Source organism: Sinohyriopsis cumingii, chromosome 3 (genome assembly GCF_028554795.1).
Source record: "Sinohyriopsis cumingii isolate HCF-2022 chromosome 3, ASM2855479v2, whole genome shotgun sequence".
Taxonomy (NCBI): Eukaryota; Metazoa; Mollusca; class Bivalvia; order Unionida; family Unionidae; genus Sinohyriopsis; species Sinohyriopsis cumingii.
Window position 1 is genome coordinate 126429386 of NC_142963.1, and position 13074 is coordinate 126442459.

The following is a 13074-nucleotide window of genomic DNA, read 5'->3' on the forward strand; positions in this document are numbered from 1 at the left end:
CAGTAAGTTTTGTGACACTGAGAATGTATTTTTTATCACATGCATAGAGGTCTTAGGACATGGAAAAAATATTTTTTTGTGTCGCAAGATTTACAGCCATTATGGTAGTCAAGAAAAAAATCTTAAAATCTTTCAAGTTTAGACCTTGGCCTGCAGATAAGCCAAGCACCCTTCTTCCAGGCATTTCATTTTTCCTGAATTATTTGGCTTATATGCGAGTATATACAGTAGCCCTTTTATGGAGTTATGGCCCCTTTTTCACTTTGAACTTTCCTCTTTAATTGCTTAATACTGGTGGGGACATTCATGTTGTATGGACTCATGTCTAGTCTTTTTCAGATTTTGTCTGGTCATTATCCAGTGACCTAATACTGTCTGTATCCTATGATGGCACAGCAAGGCTATGGAATGTGGCAGCAGGGAGCTGTATGCGAGTCCTTGAGGATGACATGGGGGGTGAACTGCTGTCCTGTCTCTTCCATCCCTTAAATAATAACATGTTTGTTGTATCCTTTGAATCTGGAATTACCAAAGAAGTCAGTATTTTTGCATCTCTATTGTTTTAGTTTACTAGACTCTCGACAACAAATATAATGGTCCAGATGAGGTATATTTTTGGCAGACACTCTGTGTCCTCACCAGACTCTTCACAGCAAGCGGTTTGTCAGTCTGTATGTCTTTTATCAGGTTTGTGCATTCTGAGGGCATCCAGTGATACACATTTTCGCAATAAAGTGGAATCACAAACTGCCCATCTTTGTCATTCCTCAGTCTTTGACCCAGAAACCTGGATTTTGGACTTTCACTCCTAAGTCAACAACAAGTACCAAAGATAATACAGAAAATATGGGGTCAGAACTCCAAAGTGATTGATACCCTCTCCCTCAGGTGGGACAAGTCCTGGGTGAATAGTATCTCATCTAGTGATAAACATCCCTAAGGGAAAAAGTCCCAACCTACGCAGCCATGGTCACTAGTGTTTCAATCCTGTCCAGACAAGCTTTTCTTTCATACTTAGGTCCAGTCAAAAGAGACATGTGTCGAAAGAATTTTAAACCTTCTATCATAGAGAGAATTTCATGAGATAGAGGGCCATCCACTTTCAAGGCTTGCAAATGAAAGTGGTGGGTTGTCAAGGTCTGATTGCAACATCACTAGCATTGTAACTTTGAGTACCTAAGTATTGCAACTGGCTAAATTTTTTCTCTGGCTTTTTAAGGAGAAAATGTTAATTCCTATTACAAAGAATCACTACTGCTGCATGACCTCCGATATATTCAGGCATCGCAATAGAGTGGATATCATGCACAATAAGGGTCTGTCAGACCTACTATCCAATTTTGACCTGTGTTTCTGAAATATACTCTGTCCTAGGTTCTGACATGAGTCAACTCTCATTGGTATTAGCCTTTAGCCAGGACCTTGCTGCAGCTGGTATTATACAAAATTTGTTTTCTGATAATCCTAGCTTTGGCATGCAGGGTGAGTTGCATACTGAAATTATCCAGTTCAGATTGGGTGGTTTTGTGGTTTTAATGACACAACCAGGCTTTGTAACTTAGAATAGGTTGTGGTAAACATGCAAACAAATTGATTGATTTGTCATGGGAGGCAGTGATAAAAGCCGCAGTATGTGTCTCTCAAGCACTACTTCAGATGCATGTAGAAAGGTCATTGGGATCTGACATCTTTTACATGGAATGCCAGGAAAGATGATGTAAACCCTCTGACCCTAGCATTGTTGTGTAAGTGGATAATATACTTTGTGTACTCAGAGATCTCCAAGAATCAGATATGCCTCATGAGGATCTCAGCTCATGAGATCAGAGTGATATCTGTAAGCCTCGTGTTTGGATATAATGTTTCAATCCAAGAGACAAAAGAATATATTGGTTGGCATGAACAGTGAACCTTCTCATTTTTGTATTTGCATGATCTAGTGACAAGAATATAATCTGGTGGGTCCAGTGGCTGATGCAAAGAAGACCACCAGCCCAGTTTGACATAGCACAATCTCCTTACATGTGTTTGTGCAGCACTTGTGCTAGATTCACCTTGATTTCTTCAATCAATAAGGAATTGTAGCTCTTTATCTGGGTACTGTCGTTGTCAGTTACATGACCATCAGTTGTGCTGCCCTAATATTAGGAGAACAGTTTATCCTTCTTATTGGGAATCCAGCCATTCTTTTTTTGCGTTTGTGTATGATTGTGTTGTCCATTGCGGAACAATGATGCAAGATAGTTCTTTATCCTGACTTATGAACTATTTGACCATCTGACGCATGCATAGTATGTACAAAGTTGTAAACATGTAAAAATATAGTATTCCAGATGTATTGAATATTGTTATTTCTTAGTTTCTTTTATTGTTTTTAACATAATAATATCCTTGACTTCATCTTAGACTGGGAACAATAAGGCCACTGTACACGTTATGAACATGTCAACCGGAAAAGGCTACAAGGTAAATAATATGTCCTGGGTCACATGATCTGTATATCAAATCCTAGTTTCAAATATTTCTTTATCACTCTGTTTATTTGATGTAGTCCTACAAATGTTTTCCCTTTTTTATTATATGTGTGAAATAATTTTGTAATTATCTTGACTGTCACAGAAATTTCCATCAGTGATATGCAGCAGTATTTGTCTCAATGTATCACCAGTATTTTAATGATGTTTGTAGCCATATTATTTGTCTGGTGGCCTTGTGTCTAGTTCTGAAGAAAGCCAAATATGAAACAAACAAAATAAAACCCCAGATGTAACAAAATTACAAATTAAATTTAAAGTCGGCAGATTTAATTATTTTTGAAAAAGAAAACTTAATTTTGCTGGTCATTTTTTGTGTCAAGGGTGGAAGCAGTAAAGTGCTAGGACAAGTGCTCTCCCTTGCATTTGACCCCACAGGGAGGATATTGTGGGCAGGAGATGATAAAGGGTCCATCCATTCCTTCAATGTTGATGTTACAACTGGTCGTCTTGTCAAAACCAGACGGTAAGATAGATTGCATAATTCAATTATGATTGATAGTGGTATTTATTTTCACTAATTTTAACAAGTGCCACTGTCTTCGGCAGAGTGTCAGTTACATTAAAGCCTCTCTTGAAAAACAAGTTTTGGAAGACTGCCTGTCATATAAGACCTGGGCATTACATGCAGAACTTCTAACTGGCATAGTTTACATTTTGCAAAGTGATTTTAAATGTGTCTTAAACTTATGACCAAACAGCTCTTTTGTGCTTAAGGTACAAAAATAATCATCAACATACATCTAGTTCACATTGCACATTTTCATATATGCTTATGTAAAGTTTTATTTATAAATTATGACAGTTAATATCTCACTATATGCAAAGGGTGTATTCATTCTGTTTAGTTACAGCAGACAGGATCAATAATTTTTTTTACATGCTTTGCTAGTTGACTCAAACTATCTACAGTTATGTCAGGATGGTTTGATTTCACTTATGATGGCTTCACTGCCAAGAACAGGCTCCTGTTCATAGCAGTCAGTCTTTTGTGGTGAAAACTCTTTCCATGTTGGACCATTTATGTCGGGGTTGTCCCCAAAATGAAGCCAGTGGAAAGAGGGAGATCTCATCTCTTTTTACCTTTGAAAGAAGGAGAGGTTGATATCTTGGACTCTGTGTTGTGTCGTCCTGGATAAGATGGATTATTCACTCTTCATACAGAGAATTAATCCAAGATCAAATGAAGTTTTTATGCATTTCAGCTCCTAAGGTTAGGGCAGTCACCACTAGCATTGAATTCGAGCACAACTCTTCCATAACTGATTTTATACAAGCTGTGAGATGGAGGTCAGAGAGGACTTCATCTTCTTTTACTTCCAAGATCTTTATTCTCAAAGGGCTTAGTTTGACCTGGTGGGGTTGCAACTCCAGCTTAGTTATATTAGTTATATCAAAGGATTTAAGCAGCCTCACATACTTTAGAGGGCCGGAGATGAGCCTTCTGTTGGGTAAGGGGGTGTAACTCCTTCCACCTCTGACCTACTCTAGGTTATTTTGATTGAGTAACATATTTTTAAAAAAGAAACCAGTTTTAAGATTAAAGTGTTTCTTGAATTATGCTTACCCAGTCATAATATGGATACACCCTCCTATCCTCACCTCCATTACATCCCAGTAGTAGAATGTGCGTTCTGCTCCAGTGGTAACTGAAGTATAAACAGGATTTGGTGCCAGTCCTTCTGTTCAAGGGGAGATCACTCATGTCTGACTGCCACTTATGTGGGCAGACAATTTTTAACTTTTTCATTGCTTAAATTTAACTTGGGAAGGCTGGGTTTGTGAGGTAGTGGTTGCACTCCTAAGTTATTGTGATAGATTTAGCTTGGTTTGGTACTTTATGATGCAGCAAAACAATCAGATTATTTTAATGAGAAGGCAGGTAGGAATAAAGTGCTTTTCCAAGCATTACCATGTTAGCTGATCCAGGTGGTCCGATGGTAGGAATTGAACCCAGACCCTTTCAGTCATAAGTCTGGCATACTAACCACTTAGCCACCAGGGCTCCAATAATGATAGGATAAGTATTATCAAGAAACATTTTGCTCCCAAATTTGGTATTTCTGCAAACTAGTGAGGTTTTCATATTGAGAAAAAAAGGCAATTAATGACCTGTTTGTTTTAAGTATGTTGTGAAAAAATGTCATGAAAATTGAAAGGGAAAGTGTGGATTTATAAGGATCTGAAATTGTATGCTGTGTATAGTTAAAGTTGTCACCCACTTTTGTCTCATCACCAGACACTACAGTAAGAATTCAATAATGAAACATTCACACCTTGGTAAGTGGTGAACTTCAAAAATATACCATTCCACATCTTCCATGCTTAGCCAAATGTTGAATGTAGCTGAATTTAAATGATTTGTTGTAGAACTGGAAGCAAACAAAAGAAAAAACTTTAAAATCAGGTGGTTAACTTATGAAGTGTTGTCACTTAGGTGCATATTGTGTATGTTTTTCTTAGTACATATAAACTGACACAATACATGTATGGTATATACTCCCTTATAAGTTGATTTGACTATAAGTTGACTGTCCCCCATTTTTTTAGGCTACAAAAACACAATTTCTCTTTGAGCCTCCTATAAGTCTTGGTGTATTTTGCAAGTCAGATCCATCTGAAGGGTTGACTTGTTGTCAGAGAGTCAGAGTTGCATTTTGGAAAAGAAACAAGCAGAGATAAATAGATTAGATTAGATAAATAGATTTGGTAGATAGATAAGAAAGGAAACCCACAGAACCAATGTCAAATACAGTTATATTATTAAGTGGAACATTCATAAATGACAACTTAAAATTTGTTCTAATTGAATACATTAAAATCCTTATTGCTTGATATTTTATATCTATTTGTATGATAAATACATGAATTCAGTTATAGGTCACATGCTGGTATAAGCATAATTTAGAATTATCCAAATCACATTCTCCAATAATATTTTAATTCCAGGCCTGTTACAAATAAGCAATGAATGTTATGTCCCTATATTTTAAATTCACAGTATCCTATAAATGTCTGGTGTCACCTGGGAACTCATCCTCAGTGTCTGATAAAGTTCTGAAATCTTCCATCATTGTGGTCTAGTCATTGTAATTAAGGTCTGACTCCATTTCCTTTGCTTCACTGTCATATGCAGATGCTTATGTACAGACTTAGCTTGGTCTCTCCTTTACACTTTGATTATATGGTCTGTGGAATCTATTAAAGGTTGCGACTGAACATGTGTCAGTTGTGTGGCAGATTCATAGGAAGTTTAAATAAGCACTCTCTGTTACTTGCCACTGAGCAAGTATAAAACCCATGGTTTGATCAAAAGATTGTCATATGGGAAAATAAAGTGTGTGCTGCCTTTACAAACTAAAAGGTATTAAGGTCAGACATTCACAGGAAGATGTAGAATCTACTTGGCACTGAACAATACATGTACTAAATTTGCAGCCCCATTAAAAGGATTGTCAACTTCAAAATAAGTGAGTGCTGCCTTCCCAAGCCAAGGGCTTATCAGGTCATGTGCACTGGCAGAAAATGGGGGAAATATTATGGGAATTTTTTAAAATTTAACTTTTGGAAAAGAAAAAAATATAACTTTTTCACAACTTATTGCACCAAATGCAGCGGTTGTACAGTAAGACAGATATTAATACCAATACAGGTTGTCAGGACTTGCATGAAAATGGAAACAATATACTTGCTAGTAAATACCCATGGTAAAAAATATTGACAGACACCAGTATGTGGTGAGTGGTATTTAATTTACCCATAATAGTTTTCAATCCAGATTACTGGAGATAACAAGTTACTGTAATAAATACCATCGTGAAATGAATAAACACAGTACATATCATATACAGGGGCCCTGAGTGGCCAACTGGTCTAAAGCGCTTATCACTGCCATCTCACCTCTGCCTGCTCGGGTTCGAGTCTTGGATTTGGCCAATGGGGGTATGTGAGAAAGTTTGCCAGCAGCTTCTTGTGGGTCGGTGGTTGTTTCCAGGGTCTTCCTCCACCATTTATACTGGCTGTCATGTATAGCCTATCTTGTGCTGAAAAATGGCATTAAACCCTACCACAACAACATATTATATACACATTTCTGAATGGAAATAGTGGCATTGAAATGTAAAAATATTTGAATTTACAGTATGTTTTGTGTACTTTTAACATCTCAAGTTTCCACCATTACCCATAGATTATTGATTTTTTTGTATGTCACACTTATAAGATAACCCCTATTCTGCATGATTCAAATTTTCTGTAAAAAGGGTCTACCTATAAGTTAGTATATACAGTACTGTATACAGGATCTTTTTTATGTGTGGCTAAGTTTTAGTACTATTTTTGTGTAAGTCGTTTGGTAAAAGATTGATACATAAACTACTGTGTGCATCATAATCATTTACACATGTTATATGCGAATCCTTTAGGCCTGGACCACCTGTTTGAGTCTGGTTGTCATCTTTACATGTGTATTCAGCATCTAACACTTTCAAAACTTTCTGACAGCCATTATATTATTGTCATTACTCATTCTTGTTGAGCATGTCTGCTGTGGTGTTTTGGCAGAAATGACTTTTCAGACAATATTGGTACATGCTGTCTTCATCATTGTGCAGGCGCTTACAAGAAACTTGCAGGAAATAATAGCAACATTGATGGACCTCCATTTTGATGTAAACAATTGCAATTTCTACAGTTATTTCATGTCAGGAGTTAGGTGTTGGAAAGACTGTTTTGAAATTCAGGTCTTCCTGCAGGAGGTAGGTGTTGGAAAGTCTATTTTGATCAGTGAAATTCAGATCTTCTGTCAGTGCAAGTTCTCTGAAGTATTTTTATTGGCAAATATTTTCTACTGGAAGTTCACCAGGTAGAAGAACCATAAACCAGGAGCAAATTTGCTGCTTGCTTCAGATTTGTATTTTGAATCCTGGATAGTAGTAAATATAATGAATCTATTTATTAAGGTTTTTTATTATAATTATCCAATCTTTATTGGTTGGTGTGCGTGTCAGATTTTCCCCAAAATAAATGAAGCATTGTTATGGCTTTGTATTTTACATAAATTGATTAACCCAAAGCTAATATAGAATTAGTTTGGATTGCACTTTGTGTACGTATATTTTGGCTATAACTGTTTTTAATTCTTTCAGTCAGAAATTTACAGAAAATACCAATGTTGATATCTGGTTTATTAATAATGTATATTAATAACTGCATTAGACATATGTAATTAATATTGAGATCAAAATAAATATTTCCAGGACAACCATCTGTGAGGGTCATCCTGTGACATGTATTTCATCAAGAATATGGATAAGTCGAGAGGCTCGTGATCCCTCTGTATTGGTCAATTGTTCCATCAATTCTCTCTGCCTTTTTAGGTAAGTTCCTTAACAGAATGCTAATATTTTAAGTACGATTACCAGATTACTAACAGACATGGGATCCTCTTATTTAGTTTTAATTTTGTCCTTACTACAGCTGCACAGTACTTGAAGATAGTATTAGTTCAGTATCTCCAGCTGATCCATATTTTTTTAGTGATCACTGTTACAGTTGTGTGTGTATGTGTGTGTGTATGCATGTGTATGTGTGTGTGTGTGTATGTGTGTGTCTGTGTGTGTGTAAACGTGTGTGTGATTTTAGTATCTTACAACACATCAACACATGAAAGGTTATATTGTGCTGATGCAGTTGCAGTAAAATGCTTTGCCAAAAGACACACTATGGCAGCTGACCTGGCCTGGTTTGGGCAGAATATAGACTCACACCCTTCCTGGTCATGAAAGCAGCACTCTAACCACTCAGCCACACTGGATTGTTCTTGCGTATATGTGTCAAATTACTACTTATTCACTGCTGATGAACATAAATGACACCACACAAAAGAGTCAAATGTCATTTGCTATCTTAAGATCATCTGGAGGAACAATGCTTTAATTATCCCTTCATCACATTAAGTTCGTTTGTTTCTTAATTTCTCCATCTGTTCATTGCCCTCTCAATATTGTCACCCCCTGTTTCTCTGACATTATTTGACCTTCACTTTTTAAAATTAGTATGTGGATGCCACTCAAGAGAGTAACCCAATGTGCCAAAACTGGTTCATTGTGTCCTAATTCGTGCATGTAAGTGACTTTTGTATTGTCAGTGTATAGTCATTACACCCTCAGTATCTTGTACTCTGTTTCATCTACACTCATGAAAATTGGTACGTAGATACACCTGGAAAAAAGTAATTATATCATACCAGGCCAGTGGGACCATTCCAGTGGCCTAAGTGGTTAGAGTGTCCACCTCGAATGTGATAGGCTGTGGGCTTGAACCCCAGCTGAGTCATACCAAAGACTTACAAAAATGGTACCAGCAGCTGCTTCACTTGGCACTCAGCCTTAAGAGGTTAGTGTTAGGACTGGTTTAGTGACTTATTTTCAATTGTTTGTTGCACCATCAGTATCTTGAAATATAATTTACATAGTAAACACTCACAAAAATGGGTATGCAGATATATATGCATGAAAGTAACTTGACCATACCAAACTAGATATTCATGTTTGAGTGACTTTGGTAGTTTCATCTTTCTCTTTATGAGATCATCAATTTTTTAGTCTCTATTTCACCAACACATAAAAACTGATGTAAGATTGCATCTCTGAGAAAGTAACTTAACCATACTCAAACTAGGTCAGTGTGACCTAATATTCATTTTTAATGACTTGAATTTTCATCAGTTCATTTGCTTTATATTAATATCTTGGACTGAGTTTTGCCATGTAACTTAACCGTGCTTGTACAGGTTCAGTATGACCCTACATTCACAATTGAGCGACTTTCATTTTTTAGCTCCTTGTTAAATCTATAATATCTTAGACATTATTTCACTTGCACTTATGAAAATTGTAATGTGAATGTAGCTGTCACTAAAAGGGATCACTTATTGGGTGATGATGTTAAATAAGAGTTAAGGCTGTCCCAGGTTTGAACAGTGGTACTTATTAAACAATTGATGCTGATTGCATCCTCATCTCTCTGAGTATTCTGTATTTTCCTAATGAATTCTGATGTGCCATTCAAACATGGAGGAAGATACTAAAATTAGGAAACCTTGAAACATTTGTTTTTATAACATATGCAGTCAACAGAAATGTAATAAATTGCTATAGAAATTATCTCACCAACCCAGATTTCTTTGCCAACTGCTTTTTATTTGGCAGTTAGACAAATGCTAGTGAGATGAGTGACCTCGTGTCCTCTTAGGCCATTTGTTAGAAGATTTGTGTTATTGTACCAATTTTATTTCAGTAATGTTTATACCATAATAAACTCTTCTCAGATTAATATCTCATGAACCATTTGAGATATCTTCATGAAACTCGTTACACCTATGTATCTTGACAAATGTTTGTGTCTCATATAAAATTCAGCTTTGTTGGTTAGTAATTATAACTATCTCTCCATGTTTGAAAATTGTATTTACACTTTATGTCGCTGTTTGAGATACCATTTTACACTTTGTATGCTCTTGTATCAAAACTAGACAATGTGTCTTGTAAAATAATGGGCTCATTTCAGCATTTTAAGTTGTCCCCATTTTTAAAAAAAATTGTTTCTCCATCACTCCATTGCACCATTGACAGGTAATATCTTCAGAACTGTAGAAGATATCTTCCTGAAAGTTTATGTATCTTGACATGCGTATGTCACACATAAAAAATGGGCCTTGTCAGATTATTACATTTATTGCTGGGAGTCCACATATGCACTTACTAATGATAGCTGTAGTTAGCTTAAATCGTTATGTTAGCCAAGATTTATTTTAGAACTGTTTTATTTTATGAATACTTTATGATTAGTTGATTTGAGGATGTGATACAAGAAATACCAGTAAATATTTTTTTCAGGTACCGTGCAACATTAGTTTCACAACTGTACATTGTTATGAAATTGCAGTAATAATGCATAATTGAATTTTAAACATATATTGTACAGATTAAGGATCAAATAAACACATATAATAATGAATATAAGTTTTAAAGTGTTATTTTTTATAGGATGGCCAGATGCACAGAAATAGGTCAAAATTAGCAGCTCATAAAAAAACTGTATATACTGTATTGTTGTAGTAGTTTGCTCTTGAAGCTGTAATCGTGTCATATCCTGAATCGCTAACAGGTACTAATTCATTTTCTTCAGAATATGCACAGAAGATGGTGGTTTGCAGTTGAAGAGAACATTCCATATCAAGCAGAAATCATACAACATCAAGAGTGCTTTCTGTCCCCTGATGTCCTTTCGACAGGGGGCATGTGTCAGTAAGTGCATGCTTTTGTGACAGGAAATTGTAAAGGACATCAGCTCAGAGAGCTTAGGTGGTAGAGTACCTGTCTAAGAGTTAGGGCTGTCCCAGGTTTGAACCCTGATCTGACTTCAGATTTTCTTATCTATCATTGGTGACAGCAGTAGGATCATGCAGTAGATGCCTGTCATACTCCTAAAGGGTTTGAGTTTCTACATCATTGGTCACAAACATTGGAATATGAGAATTAATACTCCACAAACAGCAGGGAGTATTTTTTAGGAACAGGTTTAGGGAATCAGTTCAGAAACCTCTCATGGTAGCATGCTTGCATGTCTAGATTTTTAATGGCCCCTGGTTCAGAAAGTATGGGTTTTACCTAACACAATATATCATTGTGTCCATGTTTCCTGAATCTTAGTATCTACTTTTTGTATTGTATCTGTACTTCTTTGAAAATGATTCAGAATCTTTGTAGAAAGGTTCATTCTTTGTCTTTATATGCTGTAAAATCTTAAATATTTGTGTTAGATTTAATTTTTCTTTTCATGGGTAAGGGATTTTCACAGTAAATCCACCCTGAAAAAATAATATTGCTGAATAACAGTAAGGTGAACTTGAAATGTTATCCCCTCATTCAAATCTTTTGACCCTCCTCAAGCACAAAATATCATCTCTGTGGTAATTTCTCACTTTACAACAGATTGATACTTTTCTCATTCTATTCCTTCAGTATTTGAATAATAACAATGATAATACTACTACTAAATTTATTGAAAGAATGTGACATGATTAGTTGCATCAAACTATGACCATCTGTTATATTATGCATGCATTTTACATAGCTGCCCACACTGTAATAGTATAAATAATAATAATATAATAATAATGACTTTATTTAAACCGGTGGTCCCAGGCACCAAACACTACTACTTACAAAAACAAACTCTTATATGCCTTTGTGTATGCATAGTGTTGATGTTTCCTTGCGAGTTTATAATCTTAATGTACATTCCATACTTATATTACAGCCTTCATTATTCATTATAACCTCTTCTTTTAGAAATGTATAATTTTGATTACTAAATTTAGGAGCCTAAAACACAGGTACCCAAAAAAAGCTTTGGCAGGCGCCTGCGGGCTCCACATTGGGGACCATGGATTTAAAGAATGTGGCAGACTTAGTTGCATTGAATGATTTCTTGGCGTCCCTCTGTTATTTACATTTTTTCTTACATACATACATTTTACATAGCTGGACACACAGAGAAGAAGGTGCATAGTTCTTTATTCTTTCTTAAGAAAGACACATAAATGACAAAACAATTCAAAAGTTTATGCTGTAAAAAGAAAACTCAGAAATAAAACCAAAACAAAACAACCCATTATTAATAAACCAAATTTACATATAGACATAATAAACAGAAACTTTCATAAGAATATGCACCAAATAGGATATATACTGTATAGAAATAATGAGACAACAAAATGGAAGATTTGAGAATGGATACTTTTAAGTTGTATTTATCAAGTCAAACAGGTTCCACTTTTATCCATTCTATTAGGTCCTAAATTAAAAACTAAAGCTTTTCCTGAAGAGTTGATTATGTGGTTTTGGAATGGAAAGATGGTTACCTGAAATTGATCATTAATTGAGAGCATTTCATTGTTCTGTAGAATGAAATAGTTATATTGTTTGAAACTTTGTACACAAGTTTAACTTTTCTCAAAAATATTTGTTTACTTAGTGTTAACATTTTAATACAATTCATTGAATTTAGGATGGATTCATTATTATCTGGGATAAGTCTGCAAGCTCTTTATGCAAGTGGAATAATTTGCAAATATTCTTCATGGAAATGACTCCTCAAATAACATCAGAGTAGTTTAGTATGGATCAATATCACTTTTGTAACCAATGTTTGGTGGTTGTTGTTGTGGGGTTTAACGCCATTTTTCAGCACATGATAGGCTATACATGGCAGCCAGTATTAATAGTGGAGGAAGAACCCGGGGAAAACCCCGGAAAGAACCACCGACCCACAAGAAGCTACTGGCAGGCTTTCTCACATACCCACATTGGCTGAATCCGAGACTTGAACTGGTGCAGAAAGAGGTGAGATGGCAGTGATCTGTAATGGAAAGCACTTTAGACCACTCGGCCACTCGGGGCCCCCAATGTTTAGTTGATAGATATGGCCATGTCTTGCTTGATAACAACAGACATGAATGACTTTACTATGTTCA

The 13074-nt window shown here is 35.8% G+C and overlaps 1 protein-coding gene across 1 annotated transcript in view; it reads left to right on the forward strand.

Annotated features, from left to right (window-relative positions):
* LOC149803799 (WD repeat-containing protein 13-like) overlaps positions 1-13074 on the forward strand; it is a 52432-nt gene that overhangs the window by 28016 nt on the left and 11342 nt on the right. The window contains exons 8-12 of the mRNA XM_089953608.1: positions 340-506; positions 2407-2466; positions 2858-3000; positions 7793-7912; positions 10725-10843. Of these exons, the coding sequence (XP_089809734.1) occupies positions 340-506; positions 2407-2466; positions 2858-3000; positions 7793-7912; positions 10725-10843 (609 nt within the window). The remainder of the gene's footprint in view (positions 1-339; positions 507-2406; positions 2467-2857; positions 3001-7792; positions 7913-10724; positions 10844-13074) is intronic.